Below are 20,029 nucleotides of genomic sequence, written 5' to 3'. Positions count from 1 at the left end.
CAAGTAAATACCCTCGAGTCAGTACCAGTACACATAAACATTGAATAAATAAATGGGGGAGAAGACACTGCCCTTCCTCACAGTGGCATTCTAATTAATAATTGTACAAGACATAAGGGAAATAGAAAATCACTGTTATGCAAATAATATGATAATAATTGCAGGCAGGAAGCATAGATAGATGCTAGAGTTGCTGAGTGAAAACAATGAAGAAACATGGGATTTTGCCTAGTCTCTGTGCGTCTCCCCACAAGATAGTTACTAATTTGGAATGAGTAATTTGCTTGCAAAGGAAAAAGTGACCTGACAGTGGAGAAATGTGGTAGATGCCACTGGATTGAGGGATCACACATCGACGTCATGCATCACTCCTGTGGTATTCTTGCCCCACATGCACAGACACCGTCTAGTTATAAGGAGACATCAGAAGAGGTCACTTTGAGGGACATTCTTTAAAATAACTGACGGGAACTCGTCAAAAGTGTTGAAGTCAGGAAAGCCAAAGAAAGAAGAACTGTCACAGGTTAGAGAAAATCAAGGAAATCTGACAGCTAAATGAGAGGTGGGAGCCAGGACTGGATCCTGGACAAGAAAAGGAAGACTAGTGGGAAAACAGGCGAATCAGTCTCTAGATTGGTTAGTTCATGGAAGTGTACCAATGCCCATGTCCTGGTCTCCACAACCACACCCTGGGTTTGTAAGATTAGAGGAAACGGAATCGAAGGCAGAGGGGACTCTGGGCAACTTTTATGTGGATCCAAAGTTGTTTCAGAGTAAGAATGACATTTGGTAGGAAAAAAAATGCCAACTTGATGAGTCATTATGGAAAGATTCTTTAAAACCACAATGAGATACGATGCACCTACTGGATGGCTGAAATGGAGGAGGCTGAAAGTAGCAAGTGCTGATGGAGACGTAGAGGAGCGGACTTTGTTTTCTCGTTTCTTCATCTTGGTGAAATACACTCCGATGATTCCTGTCTGTGTCTGTGCAGGTGTTTCCAGATGAGATTAGCATCTGAAGTGGTAGAGAAAAGCTGGTGGCTCTTCCCCATGTGGGTGGGCCTTGCCCAACCAGCTGAGGGCCTGGACAGAACTAAGAGGTGGGGGAGGGGAGGAATTAACTTCCTTTGCCTCCTGTCCTCACACTCAGACTGAAACGACAGCACCAGCTTTCCTGGTCTCCAGCTTGCAGATGGCATACTGCGGCAGTTCTCAACCCTCATAATTGCTTTAGCCAATTTCTCGTAATGAATATCTTTGGATGTATACATATGTCCTGTTTCTCTGGAGATGACTATTACGGACACATAACATAAAATCTGCCATTAGACAATTACCACATTCATAGTGTTCTGCAGCCATTTCTATCACCTAATTCCAGAATATTTTATCATCCCAATGGAAACCCTATACCCGTTAAACAGTCACTTCTTACTCTGCCCCTCGACCCCCCCCCCCAAAATAAAATGTTCCTGGGATTTATTTACTCAGTAGGACACACAGACAGAAATGATTGTCATGAAGGAAGAGGTTTTCACACTCACAGATCTATAGAAACAGAAGCAGGGCATGACATGCAGGGCCACAGGGGGAAGCACCAGCGTTAGCCAGGAGGCAGAACTGGGCAGGGAGACATGGGCAAGAGCCTTTATTATGGTTTTTGCACGAAAGGCAAGGTGAGGCTGGGTCAAAAAGCTGGCCAGTTGGGCTTGGATAGTTTAATACTTGAGCAGGCTCTGGTCCATCGAGAAGGTCCCTACTTGTCAGTAACTGGCCCTGGGTGATTTGGAGCAAGGAACACCTTGCAGACCCGGAGTCTGATAAAAATGAGGTGTGTGTGTGTGGGGGATGCCCTCAGGGTGTTTGGTTTGCACATCAAAGGTGTACCTACTCTCAGGCAAGTTGTTGGCCATCTTCAGGAATCTGCTAACTCTCTGGGAGGGGCAATCCTCCCCGCCTGAGGTCCCCGAATGTCAAAGCATCATAAAATACAGAAAATTAAAAAAAAAAATGTGATTAGTAACACCTCCTCCTCCCACCCCCTGACAACTACTAATCTGCTTTCTGTCTCTACAAATTTGCCTGTTCTGGACAATCCATGTGAACGAAACCCTGTGACATGTAACCTTTTTTTTTCTGGCTTCTTTCATCTAGCACAATGGTTTCAAGTTCCGTCCATGTTGTTGCATGAGTCAGCACCTCACTCCTTCATATACCTGAATCATAATCTGCTGTAGGGTTGCACCACACTTTATTTATCTGACTGTCCATTTGGGACGTTTGGGTTATTTCCATATTTGGGCCATTGTGAATAATGCTGCCGTGAACACTTGCGAACAAGGTTTTCAATTGAACACCTCTTTTCAATTCTTTTGAGGATGGACTCAAGGGTAGAGTTGCTGGATCTTATGGTCATGCTATATTTAACTTATTGAAGAGCCACCAAACTGTCATTCACACCCCCTGTGCTATCCTACATTCCCACCAGCAAAGCACGAGGATTCCGATGTCTCCACATCTTTGCCAACACGTATGAGTTTCTATTTTCTGATCACAGCTATCTGCAGCTGAACCTTTACACATCATTGGTGGGACACAGCAGATGATCCAGCCATTCTGGAAAGCAGCTCGCCAGTTTCTCCCAAAGTTAAGCACACACGTACATAGGACTCCGTGATCTTGCTCCCAGAAATTTACCTGAGGGAGAAGGAAACATGTTTAAACAATGACCAGAATGCAGCTTTTTTTTTCACAAATCTCCAAAGCCTGGAAACAACCTGAAGTTCCATCAACTGACGGCTGGATAAACAAACTGTGGTGTCATATAATAGGACACTCAGCAATAAAAAGGAATAAATGTAGATACATGCAACAATGTGGATGAATCCTAAAAGCAATATTCTAAGTGTAAAAAGCCAGACACGAAAGACTATGTCCTGTGTGACTTCATTTTTATGACTTTCTGCAAAAAGCAAAACAGGAACATAAATTAGATCAGTGGTTGTTATTGGCTGGGTAGGGGGCGCAATTGACTGCACAGGGCACCAGGGAACTTTCTGGAGTGATAGAAATGTTCTTTTTTTTTTTTTTTTTTTTTTTTTTTTTTTTTTTATTTTTGGGACAGAGAGAGACAGAGCATGAACGGGGGAGGGGCAGAGAGAGAGGGAGACACAGAATCGGAAACAGGCTCCAGGCTCCGAGCCATCAGCCCAGAGCCTGACGCGGGGCTCGAACTCACGGACCGTGAGATCGTGACCTGGCTGAAGTCGGACGCTTAACCGACTGCGCCACCCAGGCGCCCCAGAAATGTTCTTGATTGTGAAGGTGGTTCCATATTTGCCCAAAAGTAACCAATTTTAAACTTAACATGGGTACATTTCAGTGTAAATGTATTATGCCTTGAAAAATGGCTTGATTACCTGAGACCCATTTTTCTACCCCATACTTAAAAACATTTTTAAAATGTTTATTTATTCTTTGAGAGAGAGAGAGAGAGCACATGAGCAGGAGAGGGGCAGAGACAGAGAGACACAGAATCCGAAGAAGACTCCAGGCTCTGAGCTGTCAGCACAGAGCCTGACATGGGGCTCGAACTCACGAACCCTGAGATCATGACCTGAGCTGAAGTCGGATGCTTAACCAACTGAGCCACCCAGGTGGCCCTCCATCCTGTACTTTAGACATATACTCTTCCCTGATTTAGTTTGTGGAACATACTTGAGGAGGGTCTCCCTGTCTTAAGTCATGCAACAAGAAAGGTAGAGGAAGTTGTGATCACGTGGGAAACCAGGGGCGGGTTCTGTTTGTGTTTTACTAAATGTTACCAAATCCTTCACCTTCTCTCTTCTCTTCCCCGCAACAATGCTTCCTTTTCATGGAGCTGACCATTCCCCTTAAATTGGAGCATTAAAACAAATCTAGTTATTTGAAGATTCCCATGTCTTGTATTGTTATTGATGAGGTATCAGAATACTACTTGTGGAACTTCCCTAGAAGAAAATACAATATTCCAGATTCCTTACACAAATAAGTTTTAAAATGGAAAATTAGTGCAATCATTTTATTTCTCTGAAATTGCAAACCTCCGTACAGCCCAAATAGGAATGATCATGGTATGAAGTGCTCGGTCGTGAGCTAGCTGCCCGAGGTAGAGGATCGACACCAATCATACGCCCGGAAAGATACAACACACTTTACACACGGAATATTCCTGTCTGGCTCAGGGAAATAAAGGTGCTACTTTCATGCTTTGATACTGGTGCTCATTAATTTTTCCTCAAGGGGGAAAAAAGAATCGGTCACACAAATAAAATAAAGCTAGCTAGTTTCACTTTATTTTCAGAGTTTAGATAATATCTCCCAGGAGGTTAGGCACGAGAGCCTTTTTGAGGGGGAGGAAGGAAAAGTCATCAGGGCCAGAGAGGAAAGACGGGATTATAGAGAGAAGCCTGGACCCGGCGGGTCTCACAGCCCCGCAGCACTTCCCGCGCCCCCCACCCCCCATTTCCCTCCAGGGGGCTCCTGGGTTGTTACTTATTCGCCTTCTTTGGGAAGATAAAGAAATAAAGTCAGAAAATGGAGTCAAGTGGAATAATGAACAGTCTTTTTAAAAATGTGTAGCCTAGAGAAGTTATGTCTCACCCCATATCCCCACGTAAACACACACACATGCACACACACACGAACACACTCACATGTACACATGTGCACACACATTCACACTCGAACACAATCACATGCACACACAAGCACATGCACACACGTATACACACAAACGCACTCACATGCACACGTGCACACACATGCACACACACGAATACACAATCACATGCACACATGCATATGCACACACACATGCACACATGAACACACTCACGTGTGCACGCACACACACATGAACACAACCACGTGCACACACATTCCCACGTGCACACACACGAATACACAATCACATGCACACACGAGTACACACACGCGTTTCCTTCTTTAAACGCGGACATCCAATTGCTCTCTGTCCTGGTCCCTTGGGAGAGCTCTGCGTCGCGGCTCCCCCTGCTCTGGTGACCTCCATAAAAGAGAAATTTGCCATGCACCCAGAGCCATCCCCCGGACAGACTCCTTCCATGTGTTTTTATGTTCAAGATATCATCAGAGTTTTAACAGACAAGTTTGATGGCAAGTTTAGTCCTTAAAACACTGAAGATCAAACCTATATGTTTATTTCGGTAGGTGTTCAGGACTTAAGTAAAAATTTCAATGAATGAATTGAAAGTTTTCTGAAGGACATTTTAAAATGTTTATACGGTCTTAATTTAAGATCTGCCAGAGCTCAAAAGTGTCGTGTGGCAGACAGACCATAATTTCTAATTATAAAGTATTCGGGACGATAAATTCACATGACCTTTTCAGGAAAGTTTATGGCCAGGCCACAATGGGGCAGGGACTTTATGAGAGGTCAGGGCATGTGCGGTCACCAAAAGCTCCCCTGCACATTATTTAGGCAGATTAAGGAAAATCACACTCCCCAAGGCTTGGAAGCGCCCCCCCCACCCTTTCTAAAACACCGCTAAATATCGGAGTGTGGCACGCAGCTTAAGTTCCCAAACAGATTTCAGTTTCTAGACATCGTTATGTTAAGGAAACCTTGAGAATCATTCACCCAACCCATTTTTCTTTTTCACAAGAGGGGAAACTGAGTCCCACGGAGAGGAAAGGGTGCCATCCCCTGGTCGTGGACAGAAAGCAGAATCCTAACTCCTCTCCATCCCGCTCTGTTTCTGCCCTTCTGCCCAGCCTGGTTGTGGTTGAGTTTTTACTTTTTTTCCTTACACGATAAAGTAGTTTATCATGATAAACTTGGGCCAGAGAGGAAAGACGGGATTATAGAGAGTTCGTGTGTGTGTGCATGAGTGTGAATGTGTGTGCACATGTGTAGATGTGAGTGTGTTCGTGTGTGTGTATGTGTGTGTGTTTATCGTTCCTAACACGATAAAGTTTAGATTCCAGTTTTTAACGAGTGTATCTCAAAACAGAAGCATAATTATAGACAGCAAGACAGCAAGAGGAGAAATGGGTGTATGGAACCTCCCTGCTTAATTCCAAACCTAATTTGGGGGGATTCAGAATCATGGTAACAGAAGTCAAATCCTGCAGCTTCTCCCTCTTAAACCCTCCTTTGCCCTGCCCCTGCCCCACCTCGGCCCTGACCTTCTTCACTTTCTCAGTTCCCTGGTTCTGTGGTTCCATGTTTCCATGGATCCCTAGTTCTGTGGTTCTGTGGCTCCCTTGTTCCCTGGTCCTACGGTCTATGGTTCCCTAGTTTCCCAGGTCTGTGGTTCTATGGTTCGCTGGTTCCTGTTTTCCCAGTTCCATGGTTCTGTGGTTCCCTGGTTCCTCTGTTCATTGGTAGGCTGGCTGAGCTTTTGCAACAGCCTCTTAGTCGGCTGTTATCTTTCAGCTGTTCCCATAATAAAAGCTGGTCATGACGTCTTTCCTTAGACCTCTCCTTTGGTTCGCATTGCCTCCACAAGGAAATCCAAACTCAGTAGCTGGTCCTATGAGACCCTTGAGAGCCTGGCCTCACTCAAGCTTCCTCTGTGGTGCCTCTGCACACCACAGCGGACACCCCTTGTTTGTGGGTCCCGCGTCTCTCCCAGAGGGAACTCCCCCACCCACAGGGGCCCCCAACCTGCCTTTCTGGTCCCATCCCATCATGACAGCAAGCATACAACCCAGCTGGTTTATTAGGTCTCCCAGGCCCCAGGACACATGGGGAAAGCCCAGCCAGTCAGGGTCCCATGCCCGACTTCTCTGCTGGAACAAGAGGGAAGATTATATTTAATAAGCATTGCTGTTCCTGGAGGATATGACCCTACGTGCCCGTCATCTTGGGGCACAAAGGACGACCCCTCTTGTACCAAGAGAGAGCGAGCTTCACACAGAGGGAAGCAGAGCTGAAGGACAGAAGGAGAAGAGACACAACAGCATTGAAACTCCTGGATCCAGCTAAGCCTGAAGCCAGCCTGAGCCTGAGCTTCCTCAGTAGTGAACCAACAGATTCCTTTTTTGTTAAGCAGGTTTGGGGTATATTTTTATCACCTGCGGCCAAGGAGTACTGGCCACTGAGCCCCTGAGCTCTCAGCCACAGGGACATCCCCACTGCAGGGACACCACTGCGCTTCACCCCTCTGGGTCTTGACACATTTTTATCTCTTTGTCTGAACGCACTTCTCTCTCCTCTCATGGCCAACTTATTCCACCTTTGCTGATGTCTTTCCCGGCTCCCCACGCCCACCTGTCCCACTCGCCCAGGCTTCTCCGCAGTCTGGTTCATTCTCTTCTACGCCCCTCACGGGGCTGCACTCTGCATGCACTCTCTGTTTACGTGGCTCCTACTGCACTTCTTAGCACCCTATTAAACACAGAGTGAGACTTAATTTAAAGGCACTGAATAAATAATCTCCTGTCTTTTGTTAATTTCTTCCTCCAGTGCACCAGGAGGTGCATGCTCTTACTAGGGAGTAACCAGAGTACAGGGGTGAGGGGAGCCGTCCCCCACGAGTCCTACTTTCTGTCCATCCATCAGTCAACAGCCTCTGCTGGTCTCCGTCTGAAAGTGCGAGGTTTGGGGAGGAGAGGCTGGGGCCAGGGTGGGCCAGGGAGAAGGGAAGGCAGAAGATGTGAACGACAAATTTTAAGGTTAAAAACAAACAGGGCGGCACGGTGAGAACTTAACTACTTGAGCAAACTTCTATTCACATGATATTAAACCACGGAGATGAGGTTTCCATTCAGATAATCAGGACTTGCATTTCTTAGTTGCATTTCTTGCAAGGGAGTTGGGGGGTGGACAGCATGCCTTCCTGATTCGTGAATTAAAGTTAAGTGAAATTAAATCCGGCCTCCGCTAGAACAACAGTGGGTGGTAACCTCAAAATCCACGCAGTCGCAAGGCTTCTGGCAGGACCTGGAGGCAGGCCTGGGCGGGGGCAGAGGGTACCCAGCACCACCGGGCACACGAGTGCCTGTCGGTGGAATAGAATGGGGGAGGGAGGGGCTGGCTTTCACAGCCTGGGTCGCTAGGTGGGGTTTCGCTTCTGGCCCCAGCCTGCTGCATGTCACCGGGTCTCCTATCCTGAAGGGATCGGCAGGGAATAGTTGCCGATCAGAGCTGTGGAGGCCGAGGGACCCAGGGCAACCTGGCTACCAAGGCCCCCTGGAACCCTGCAAGGTGTGCAGGAAGAGGGCCAAGCTTCCTGCCTCCTGCTCTCTGCACCTGCATTTTAGCTCCTAAACAATGATCTCAAGCAATTTCCAACTGAAAACAACAGCTTGCGCATATTATTTCTGGTCTCTCCTTAAATCCCTATAAATTGGGCTAAAGGAACAGAAAAGGCGGAAACCCAGACTGCAAAGAAAACAGGAGAGGAGTCCACAGCGGGCTTGTCTGGGCAGGTGGAAGGAGGAGTGTCAACTGACTCAGTGGGACCACAGAGACCAGAGCCCAGGTGGAGGGCACAGCCCGGAGAGCGAGCTGGCTGAGCCTCCCTCAGAAGCATCCCCACCTCTCAGCCAATGTCAAGAGCAGATGTGTCTGCTGGATTCTACCCCCCCCCCCACCCCGCCAGCCCTTCCTGAGAGGCCAGGGCAGGCCTTCTCCCCAACCCTGGAGGGAGCTGGATGTGACCCTGGAGAATCGAAGGCAGACAGGGCTCAGATGGGGGTGCCAGGCGGTGCTGAGAGGAGAGGAAGTGGGAGGGTCTGCACTGAAAACAGGCAAATGTGTGAAAATCCAATTCTGAATGGCCGGAGCTCAGCCTGGGCCTTTTCCCTTCCTGCACACCAGGGCCCTGGAGCCCAGGCCGAGGCTCTAGGGCAGGAGGTAGAAGAATGCTTCTCTGGAGAGAAAGGAAACAGTGACGAATACTGGGGCCCCCCAGATGTGACTGGGCCCCCAGCTGATTGTCCTAGAGTCAGTCTAGGAGCGAGAACAGGCTCCTTGACCAGCACGCACACACACGCACCTGCACAGGGCCTCACCTACACACACACACACGCACACACATACAGGCACGCATACAGGCACATACACACATACACACACAGGCATGCACACACACACGCACACACCTGCACAGGGCCCCACCTACACACAGACACACAGAGGCACACACACACGCACACACACACACACAGAGCTGCCAATCAACTTTTCAGTCAAACTCTTGAATCTGGGCTTGGCCATGTAATTGACATTAGCTCAGGGGCAGATTGGCAAATTCCATAGAGGCAAAGGCTGGAGAACGCTGTGGGTGAGTCCCGAGGACACAGTGAGAATGGGTGGAAGCCACCTGCTGTGGAAGCCACCTGGAGAGAGCAGAGTTGACGGCCTCTCAAGCAGATCTGTGACCAAAAGCGTCTCAGGCAAGGGGCACGAGGGGACCCCAGGCAGGGCTGACAAAACCCACCCAGCCGAACACAGTGCGCTCTGCCAGCCGGCTCAGGTGGGGCGAAGGCAAGGGGCGGCATGTTCAGTTGCTAAGTTCGTGCACGGTTCACTATGTGACAGTAGGAACGATGCCGCCTTGAAGGCTGTGAGGAAGCCAGCCAGGTGGCCGTCCCGGGGCAGACAGTTCCAGGTAGGCTCACACAAGAGTCCAGGTGCTGTGTGGGGACAGGGGTGGAGTGAGCCCGAGCCCCAGGACAGGATATCAGGACGGTGACAGGGCATTATCACTGTCACGCTGACCAGCCTTCCGGATCGCGGTAACCACAGGCTTTTACAAAAAGTGAGACAGGCCCTTTTGGGGTTCTGAGAACAGGAGCGTCAGACCGGACTGCATCTGTGTGACACCATTTAACCTGTCCAAGGAGCCTGCGCTGGATTCCTGGGCACTGGCCGCCGAGTCCGGAGGCTGGAGATTTGGTAGGAATCCCTCATGTTGGTTGGCATGGATGAGGTTTGCAAACTGATGATGTAATAATCCTACTGTTCCACCCTCATTTATTATCTGGGGGACATCTGAAGGACTTTGCTCATCAGCTCTTGTTACTCTGAAGTGCGATTTGGTAAGAAAGCCTGGCTAGGTGCTGCCTCTTTTCCTTCACTCCCCAGTTTCCAGAATCATGACTGCATTTCCCATCACCGGCCAAAGATGGCCAGTAACTTTTTTATTTGACTAACATTATACACGCATGGATTTTTACCATTTGCTGTGTTTCTGCCCGTCATAGTTTTTGCTCTCACCGATGCCTACCCGGCACTATCTTTGGCCAATGGAGGCCTCTTTCGGCGCATTCCCGAGTCCTGCCGTGACCGCTTCCGTGTTTTCTGGCACAGGAAGATACCCTCCGCTCATCTCGCACATGTTTCCCCCACACCTGAAGTCAGCCATTTCTTCCAGGAGAGAACACTATCTGAGCCCTCGTGGCTCTCGTTGCCACCAGATGGGTCAATCTTTCTAGGTCTTTCCAGTGGTCAGGGTCAGGAAATGCACTGTTTCAGAGATAACACATCACGAGTTCATACTGATACTCCAACATGGGACGCTCTTGCCTAATTTGTTTCATTTCATATTTGTATCTCTTTTCTTTTAGGCTGGAGATCTTGATTCCCACAGACGGAAACATACCAGGTGACGGGCGTTAGCTCACAGGTTCAGAATGACAACAGCAATATTGTCACCAGAAACATGAACGCTGAGGACACCTGAAGTCCTTTCTGCCTTTGCAGTGTATGCCGTTAGGGCTACAGAGTCAACTCCCCGTGTTTACGGCCACCTTCAGTGATTCCTGTGCGCTGGGGGAGCCCCAGAGATGATACAAAATCATCTACATTGTCTGATTCTGCTTTCGACTTTTAGCGTTTTTTAAAAAATATTTTTCATTCTGATTTAATTTTTTTATAACTATGTAAAACATCCGTATGATGCCAAAGTCAAATTTATAAAACAAAGTTTATGCGGAAGAACGTGGCTTGTGTCCCAGACCCCGACACCCTGTTCTCTCTCTCCCATTCTATTTATGCCATTTATTTCCACTGTGGCGTTTTATTGAAACGTGGTGTATATCCCAAGACAAAAAACTCATAAGGTGAGTTTGTTGCAAGAACTTTGATTTGATCTTAAAGGCACACAAGTGTGTCAAAGGACAACGTTGGCCCACATTACAAGTGAACATTAACGCTGTCAAGAACCTGCACGTCCTGGGGAGGGCCCTAGTGCACCCCTTCCAGACCCTAGTCCAGAGGTGGGAGGGTGGGGGCTCGGGCAGGGCTCCTTTGTAGAGAATGGCCCGGCCTGCACTGGCTGGTCCACACGGGAAGTGACTTATCAGAGGCCACGCTGAACCTGCCAGGGAGCTGAGTAAGCAGGCTCGGGGCAGAGCTCGAGCTCACTTCCAGATCGTGCCGCAGCACTGGGGCTCCTGCCTTACTGCACCCGGAAAACAGTGGTTCTAGAACCACCCTGGAATCCGGGGTCTGCTGCCCTGGCAGGGCCACGCCTGCCGTGCTCCCTCCTGAAAACTGATGCTCACACCCAAACTCTAGGCATCCAGGGGACCACACACTGTGCTGCCCAGCAAAGCCAAACACATCCAGCACCAGACTACAGGGCTGGGCAGAGTGGACGGCCCTCCTCCCCCTACACATGCCACCAGAGTGCTCCTGCAGCCCAGGGCCTGCCAAGGTCGGAGGAAGGTCATCTTGGCCTGCCATGCCCCGCAGTTTGAGAAGCAACAGAAGAACGATGGAAGGAGAGTGGGCACCCAGCTGCCACATGCACGGGGAGGAAGTGTTGAAATGGTAGAAACAGAATGACCACCAACACTGGTCAGAGGCGCTTCTGAGTGATGTCTCAGGGGGACGTTCTTAAGGCCATTTTTGAAACAAGACTCTTGTCTATACGGGATGTGTGGCGTGGACGTTAGGTTTCAGCCCTTTGTCGGTGTGCCTCTAGCCTGCCTGGGTTACCGCTGCGATGTAGGCAGATGGCTGACTCTTAGACCTGACTTCTAGAAGGTGTTCTGCTGCGGATCACCAGGAGGAGACACAGAGATGGGGGCGGGGGGCGGGGCAGACTCCAAGGGCAGGATCTGCTGTCCCCAGCTTGGGGAGCCTCCAGCGTGGGGAGTCTGTCACGGGGCTGATTTCAGCTGGGCCAACACGGGGGCCTGGGTCTTCGGCCTCCCCAGGCGTAGTGACACATGGAGTTGGAAAAGGGCAGCAGATCGCTGAGGTCCTGCACTGAGCCAGGCAGAGGGTCCAAGGCGAGTCTGGGAAGGAGCAGCAAGCCCTGGAAAGCCTGAGCCTCGCGCCGGCAGGACGGGTGGGAAGCAGGCTTCCCTCTTGGCCTCTTTGGTTCCTCACGTTTACTTTCTAAGTTTAGAGAACGATACAGAAAGCCAGATCAACTGCGGGCCTTCCCAGAGCAGGGGAAGGGGCGGTCTGGCGGGGTGGGGCTGCGCGAGCCGACTGGGCAGGACCCTTCAGTCACAGGATCATGAAGCCAGCGGGTGGGTCAGAAACTGCCAACGGCCACCTCTGTGCGAGGGCCTGAACTTCCCAGGCCTCTGCTCCGCTCACTGCTAGGGAAATGATCCCTTGAGCGGCCCGCGGGTTTCCTAACGCGGTGGTCGCGGCCCGCCCGGCGGCCCAGGAGCCGCGGAGGCCCAGCGCTCCGCCGCCCCGAGTTCAACTTCAATAAAAGGGCCCAGCCCGCCCTTGATCACGCGGCTTGCCTGACAGCCCGGCTCAGGCCCGGGCCTAATTGAGCCCGGGTCACCTGGGAATAGGTTCAAAGGCATCAAAGCCGTAAACCACCTCCAGGCCCCGAGCCAGGGCGGCCTGGCGAACAAAGAGCCCCCCGGACCACTTCAAACGCGCCCGCGCGCGGCGTCCAGATGGCGCGGGGCCGGGGTCCGCGGTGTCGCCTGCCGAGGCCGGGCCCCGCGCTCCCGCCGCCCCGCGCCCTCCTGCCCGCAGGCGCCCGGCGCAGGGGAGGCGGCGCAGCTCCCCACACTGCCCTCCGTCCCCACGCCGGCGCGCCAAGCAGAAGGGGAGCGCAGAGGCTGGGACCCCGCGCGAGGGGCCTGAAGATCGCCCCCGCCCCGCACCCGGCATCGCGGGCAGGGCCGAGCAGGTGGGCGCGGTGGGCACCGGGCGCTCCCGCAGAGGCTCGCTGCTGCGGCGCTCCAGTGAAAAAGCACTTAGAAGGAGGGTCTGCAAAGGGCGTCGGGGCCGGGGACCCCCAGAAAGTCAGGGTGGGAAACCACAGCGGACACAAAGCCTGGGCAGAGCCGGCGCGCGTGGCCTGATTCCCGCGGCGCGCGCGAGGCCAGCGGCATCTCCGCGGGCTGCCGGGTGTCCGCACGCCCGTAGTCCGGGCGCCGGGACCCCTGGCCGCGCACGTCCTCCACCCCGGGCTGAGGGTGAGGGTCGCCGCGCGGACTCGCGGCGCGCCCGGGGGCGGGGGGTGGGGCAGCCAAGGAGCGCACAGGCCGGGGCACCCCCGGGGGCTCCCCGCCTGGTCCTCACCTCCTGGGAGCGGCCTCTAGGGTAGGACTCGGCTCCCGCGCCCCTCGCGCCCTCGCGCCCTCGCGCCCCCGGGAGATCCCGCAGCCTCGGCGGAGCCGGATCTGCACGTTAAGCGGCAGACAAAGCGGGTCCGCGATGCCCAGGGCGCCGGGCGGCCGGAGGGTGGTCGGATCCCGGGGTGGGGGCGCGCGCGGCGCGCGAGAGGGCCCGGCCTCCGGGGTGCCCGCCGCGGCCGGGGCCGAAGGGGGAGGCAAAACTGAAAGTGCCGCGCCGGGGGGCGGGGGCGGCCGGCGAAGGCCCCAGAGCTCGTCCTGCCCCCGGCCGCCGCGGCCAATCAGCGCGCCGCCCTCGCTCCTGACAACTATTTAGCAACCCAGCCCGGCTAGAGTTTCCAAAAAAGTTAGAATAACTTCCTCTCCCGGAGACCTCGGTTTTGCACGAGCCGGCCTTGAAATCAGAGCCTTTCCAGCAGCTCCGGGAGCGTGTGCTCGGCGACCGCGGGCTTGGCCAGCGGCGCGCGCTCGGCGCCCGGCGCCCCCCCCCCCCCCGCCCCCCGCCCCGCGCCCCCCGCCCCCAGCCCCAAGCGCGCCGGGCGGGCGCCATGGAGGAGGGCTCCAGCTCGCCCGTGTCCCCCGTGGACAGCCTGGGCACCAGCGAGGAGGAGCTCGAGAGGCAGCCCAAGCGCTTCGGCCGGAAGCGGCGCTACAGCAAGAAGTCGAGCGAAGATGGCAGTCCGACCCCGGGCAAGCGCGGCAGGAAGGGCAGCCCGAGCGCGCAGTCCTTCGAGGAGCTGCAGAGCCAGCGCATCCTGGCCAACGTGCGCGAGCGCCAGCGCACCCAGTCGCTGAACGAGGCCTTCGCGGCGCTGCGCAAGATCATCCCCACGCTGCCCTCGGACAAGCTCAGCAAGATCCAGACGCTCAAGCTGGCCGCCAGGTACATAGACTTCCTCTACCAGGTCCTGCAGAGCGACGAGATGGACAATAAGATGGCCAGCTGCAGCTACGTGGCCCACGAGCGCCTCAGCTACGCCTTCTCCGTGTGGCGCATGGAGGGCGCGTGGTCCATGTCGGCCTCCCACTAGCGCCGCGCCACCCACGTCCGGACCCGCGCGCCAGGGTAGGTGCTGCGCGCGCGACCGGCGCCCTCCGCGGCGGGGGTGGGGGGGTGGGGGTGGGGCGGGGAGGGGGTGTGGGGGGGGGGGGCGGGCGGCCCGAGCCGCCCTCCTCGGGGAGGCCCCGCGGCCCGCGGCCGCGTGCTCGGGGTGCGTGTTGACTCGCGGCGGCAGATGGGGGTCGGCCGGGAAGCTCCCGGGTCCCAGGGGCACCCTTGCGGCCTCTTGCAGACTTCCCCGCCGGGTGTCAGTCGGCGGTGGGGTGGGGTGGCGGCCGGTGACAGGCGTCCTTCCCCATCCTTGGCGCCTGTGGGTGACTGTCGGGGGAGAGGGCATCGGAGGAGCCGCGGGCGGGCGGCCGGCAGGGGCGGAGGGACGGGAAGCCTCTGCCCGGTGCGCCCTGCGGGGCCGAGGCCGCGCGGGAGGCTGCCGGAGCCGGGCTGCGCCGGGCGGCGGCTTCGCCCTCTGCCCGCGGAGCCGCGGGGCGCGTTCGTGGTGCGGACGCGCGGCTCTCGCGGACTTCGGGAGCCCCTCCGGAGGGCGGGAGGACGCTGTCCTGCGCTGGCGGCTCCGGGGCCGCTGCGGCGGGACAGCCCGGGGCGGCCCTGCCCGGGAGCGCGGGGGACAGGGCCGGGACCGGGGCGCCGAGACCGCAGCGCCTGGGCCGGGGGCGGCCCTGGACGAGGCGGTGGCGGGCGGGGGGCGGGGGTGGGGGGATCGGAACCCCGTGGCCCGCAGGCAGGTGGAGCCGGGAGCCTCTGGTTCCAGCCTTGAACCTGGAGAGTCCGGGACGGGGCTCTGCCCGCGCTGCGTCCCGGCCTCGCAGCGTCGCGCGACGGGGCCTGGCTGGGAAGCGGGGTTGCGGGAAGGGCCAGGCGGGGCGGGCCAGGCCCCGCGCGGGAGGAGGCGGAGGGGACGCAGCCGCCCAGAGCCTTGGAAATTCTGGTTTGCTCCGGAAGAGCGCTCAGGGCGCCCTGCACCGGCTCCCTTTCAGGAGACACCTTGGAAGTCCCTTTAGACCAGCTTAACTCCGGAGGCGCCGTCCTTTCCAGAAGGCTCGGTGAGGCCGGTGGGCATCTCCCTTCCAAAGGACCCTCTTGGGCAATGGGAGGGTGCAAGATATATTGGGGGAGGGGAGGGTAGAAATCCTCACTACCTCGTATGCTTCGGTTTCGTGTTCATTGTTCATCTCGCAGTGTTTTTCTAAGTCTCTACTTCACACAGAAGGAATTTAGATTAATCCTGAGCGTGCCCCCGCCCGTGCTCCCAAACATATCTATTTCTTTTTTTGTGTGGGTCTCTAATATCTCCAAATGTTTTTGCTGTGGCCACGCAAGGCCCATCCAGCACAGGTGGATTTTTAAAAAGTTCTTATTTCTGTGCCACTGAAAATTCTTTTGCTGAAACAGCCCCCTAAGATAACGATTGTTTTATAGGTTTTTTAAAAAAGGATTTTTAGTGGAGAATAACACGGGCATCTTCTCCTATCTTTGTCAAAAACAGATGGAAAGTTTCTCAATCACATATTTTTCTAGGGAAGAAAGTTTGGATTGGCTGAGCAGTAAAATGCTACAGGGGGTTAATACATTAATTCTGGGTTTTGCTGCCTAAATTATGAGCTTCCATTAGTTAATTCCATTTACCCTTTATACCATCCACGGTTTACATCACATCTGAAGAAAGGACAAACAGATGAGGAATGTCATCGTTGTTAAACATACATGCATAGCTTTGTTTAAGGGAAATGTCAACAGAATTATCATTAAGACTTCCCTCCAGAAAATTATTGAAAGCATATTCCAGGAGACATTACCTTAATGAAAAATTTAGTAAAATCATTTAAAATTCATTTAAAAATAATTACATTCCTCCAACTTAGAGAATCAGACATAGATCACAAGTAACGATTATATAAAAATCAAAGGCAGCACCTTATTCATTAAAAGTGTTGATTTTTGGGGAGAAAAATGCTTAAAATATAACAGATAACACATTCAGCTAGAGAGCAAATGATCACGTGGGGGCCCATGTATTTTTATTTTTATATACTTGGATGTAACAGGCTAATTCTAGTAAACCAGTTTCTGTAGGGAGATAACCACGCTCTACGAGAAGAGAAGGGACATGTGTAAATTTTTGATACACTAATAATTATAGATACACCTTGTTTTTACTTAATCAGACTCGTTAGGCAAGCGTTTTTGTATTTTTTGTTTGTTTTTATCACACTGTGAATAGAAATACAATCATGATTGGTTTGATTTCCTGAAAATGTTGCTAAATGACATTTGTTATTTATTTGTAACCTTTTTAACTGACAGGGTGTTAGTTATCTATATCAGCAAACAGTTTCTAGACTTTTCAGTAAATCGCGTGTGATTTTAATGTCTTAACATGAGATGCTTTCACATATGTCCAGACGAACAGCAGCAACCATAAAAAGCCTAAATTGTCCTTTGATATAAAGAGAAGCACAGAAAATGGTGGAGGGTTCAGCTGGTGCTAATATTTACCCTCGCTTTCTTCTTTGGCCTGGTATTTAAACACACAAATACACAATAAATCAGGTGTCTTTGGACGGTCAGCTGGGTTCATCGAATCGGACAAAACTCAAAAGAAATTTTTAGTATTCTCATTAGAAGCAGGGTCAGAGGCACCTGGCTTGGAGGAAGGGGACGATTAGCAGACATTTTTCCTATTCTCTGCTTTGTCATTAAAGAAAACATCTTCCCTAACTCGTGCAATACGCAGATTTTCAGTAGGTTACTGTACTCAACAAACTACTTTTTATCCCTGCTCCCTGCCCCCCGAGAACTTGTACTCACTTTGCAGAACAGAGTATGACCCTCTCACCATCTGAAAAGTGTGCAAGCCTGTTCCTCCCTCTTGGGCACTTCCTTCTTGGAGGTGTTTGTTAACTGCTCTATTTGGAATGCTAACCGATCTCAAAATTAATTCCCCGTGGAGAATGTATGTGCAGAATCCCAGGAGAGCTTTTGATTGATCAGAAGAAGTGGACCGAAAGACTGAGCTTCCCAGAAATAGAAGTGATGTTTTGTTATAAAATAGCCGTCAGTAAGATATAGCAGTATAGGGAGCTGACCTCCGAGATGTGGGTATTGTCTAAGTATCTGAAGCTACGCTTTCAACCTTGCCTGATGCGTCTGGCCGGAGCGGGGGCTGGTGGGATGGGGCTTTGAGAGCGGCTGCTTGAGGTCGTTTGAAATATAGTATTTTATTGAAGTTTTCTGACAACCATACTGTTTTCAGACAAGTCTTGAGCCCGAAAGAACGGAGTTTCCATCTTCCCTGTTCCACTCTATTCTGGACGGACGTTACAGATGCCAGATTCCTCTAGCCTGGCAAAAAGACCATAACGTAAACTCTCTCTGAGCAGAGCACTATAACTCATAAGTTTAGTTTAAATCTGGGCTTAAAAAAAAAACAAATATTTTAATAAGCCAATTTTAAAGGCTGAACTTTTATGACAGTTTTTAAGCTTAGTATTTATATTAATCTATTCTCACTGGTGTCTTTAAAAACTCCGTGAATGCATGCTGGAATGTCTGTTTATGTATGTGTCTCTTCCTGGGAAAGGATAAATGTGTTGCAGAAAGCAAACCAAATACAAAGTTCTCCACCAGCAAAGAGTTCACGAATGAGGCAATAAAACTCAAAGAAGAGGTGAGTGAGTTACTGTAGCCAAGAAGCAGCCATAAAGGAGAAGGAGAATCTAACCTAAGAGATACAGACAGGATGCATTCAAAAGTAAAGGCCAGATGGAATACTGCAAACAGAAACTCTTTAAAAAGATACTCCGCATGGTCACCTGAGTGTCCACGTGTGATAAAGTTGTATAGAATGAAACGCACGCCCGCACGCATGCACAAGTGCACGTAAAACTGGTGAAATGTGAGTTAAGTCATGGAAATTGTATTAGCGTCAATTTCCCGGTTGTGATATTACATTATAGTTTTGCAAGATGTTACCGTTGGGGGAAACTTAAGTAAAGAGTATAAGAGAATTTCTCTGTATTATTTCTTACAACTTCATGTGAATCTACAGTTACCTCAGAATGAAAAGTTTCAAGGGAAGATATTCCACAAGAATTTACAATTTTTCATATATCCAAAGAAGCACATTATAGAAGGAATTATTATGCCTCGTCTTGGGGTAAGAAACTAAAAATGTGGTTTGAGCCCATTTTTTTTCTTGATGTCATTTGCCTGTTGTACTTGTTTTCAGAATGTGTAGAATCCCTGTGTGTTTCCAATGTAGAGTTGAAGGCGGTTCCTTGTAATTCTTAGAGTGGAATCCCGGAAAATCTGAGAGGAGAAATACCAATCAATCCCAGTACTTATTCCTATCCTCAGAAACAAAATATTTTTCAAATAAATTTTATGAAATATTTACCCCAAACAGACCCAGCTTGATACTAATATACTAAATACTAAGATACTAAGATACTAAATCTACACTGACATGCGTGAAACACACACATAATTCTAAAGCCCGCGATTTGTAAAAATTATTCACCAAGAGGTGTAGAGATTAAAGTTTTAGTATTTAGAGCCATACACAGAGGAAGAGGAAAAAGAGAGAGAGAGAGAGAGAGGGAAAAGGAGAGGGAGAGATCAAACCCTAAACTCAGTCATGGTTGTTTTAAAGTAATATTTGTTTGTTCTAGGAACATATTTTGTGTTTGGTTCAGTGGTAAACCTTTGAACGCAATTTAGTTATATTAAATGTGCCTTAATTTAATGTTTGTTTTGGAATGCGATACAGCGACATTAACGATGTGATTTTCATGCTGATGTAAACTAGGTCACAATGGGATTTTTCTTCAGTGACTACTAAGGGTGGTCTTGCTCTAGGAGACTTGAGTCAGAAACTTGGAAAGCCAGCAGGCAGCCTCATTCCGGCACGAGGAAACTTCTAATGGTTCATTGAATATAGAGTCGTTTTGAACCAAAACAGTGTTTTGCCTGCTTCGAATATCGGTATTGCTTTTCGTACAGCTCGATGGTTCAGAGTAACAGACACCTGCGATTATGTGTACGAAGCCCGTGGTTGAGGAAGCTCAGCGCGTGGGGTCTGTGGACACTTGGTGCTTAGAACCCAGTTTCCCATCCCGATATGCTTTCTTCTGTTACTTGACCGGGGTGGGGGGTGGGGAATGGAGATGACCCGGATTCTCGTGACCTCCTCTATAGAATCGTAACTTTACTTCTCAACTTCTAAGACCAGTACCTTTAAAATTGGCACATCCCCCTCTCTTTCGATCACAATTTCCCCATCAGTGAAATGAAGGGTAACCCAAAGAGCTTTCAGTTACTGGAAAATACTTTTTCTTTTTAGCTCACATTCGGCCTTTAAAAA

At 51.2% G+C, this 20,029-nt stretch overlaps 1 protein-coding gene across 3 annotated transcripts in view; it reads left to right on the top strand.

Moving 5' to 3' along the window:
* Positions 1-13,925: 13,925 nt before the first annotated feature.
* Positions 13,926-20,029, top strand: part of TWIST2 (twist family bHLH transcription factor 2) — a 77,762-nt gene continuing 71,658 nt past the window's right edge. For 2 of the 3 annotated variants that reach the window (XM_058699381.1, XM_058699380.1), the window contains exon 1: positions 13,926-14,655. In XM_058699381.1, the coding sequence (XP_058555364.1) occupies positions 14,138-14,620 (483 nt within the window). In that variant the 5' untranslated portion in view covers positions 13,926-14,137 and the 3' untranslated portion in view covers positions 14,621-14,655. The remainder of the gene's footprint in view (positions 14,656-20,029) is intronic. The other variant, XM_058699378.1, reaches the window with a different exon arrangement.

This window comes from Neofelis nebulosa, chromosome 2 (assembly GCF_028018385.1).
Source record: "Neofelis nebulosa isolate mNeoNeb1 chromosome 2, mNeoNeb1.pri, whole genome shotgun sequence".
Taxonomy (NCBI): Eukaryota; Metazoa; Chordata; class Mammalia; order Carnivora; family Felidae; genus Neofelis; species Neofelis nebulosa.
The sequence above is the reverse complement of the archived record's forward strand: the minus strand, read 5'-3'. Positions and strand labels throughout refer to the sequence as shown.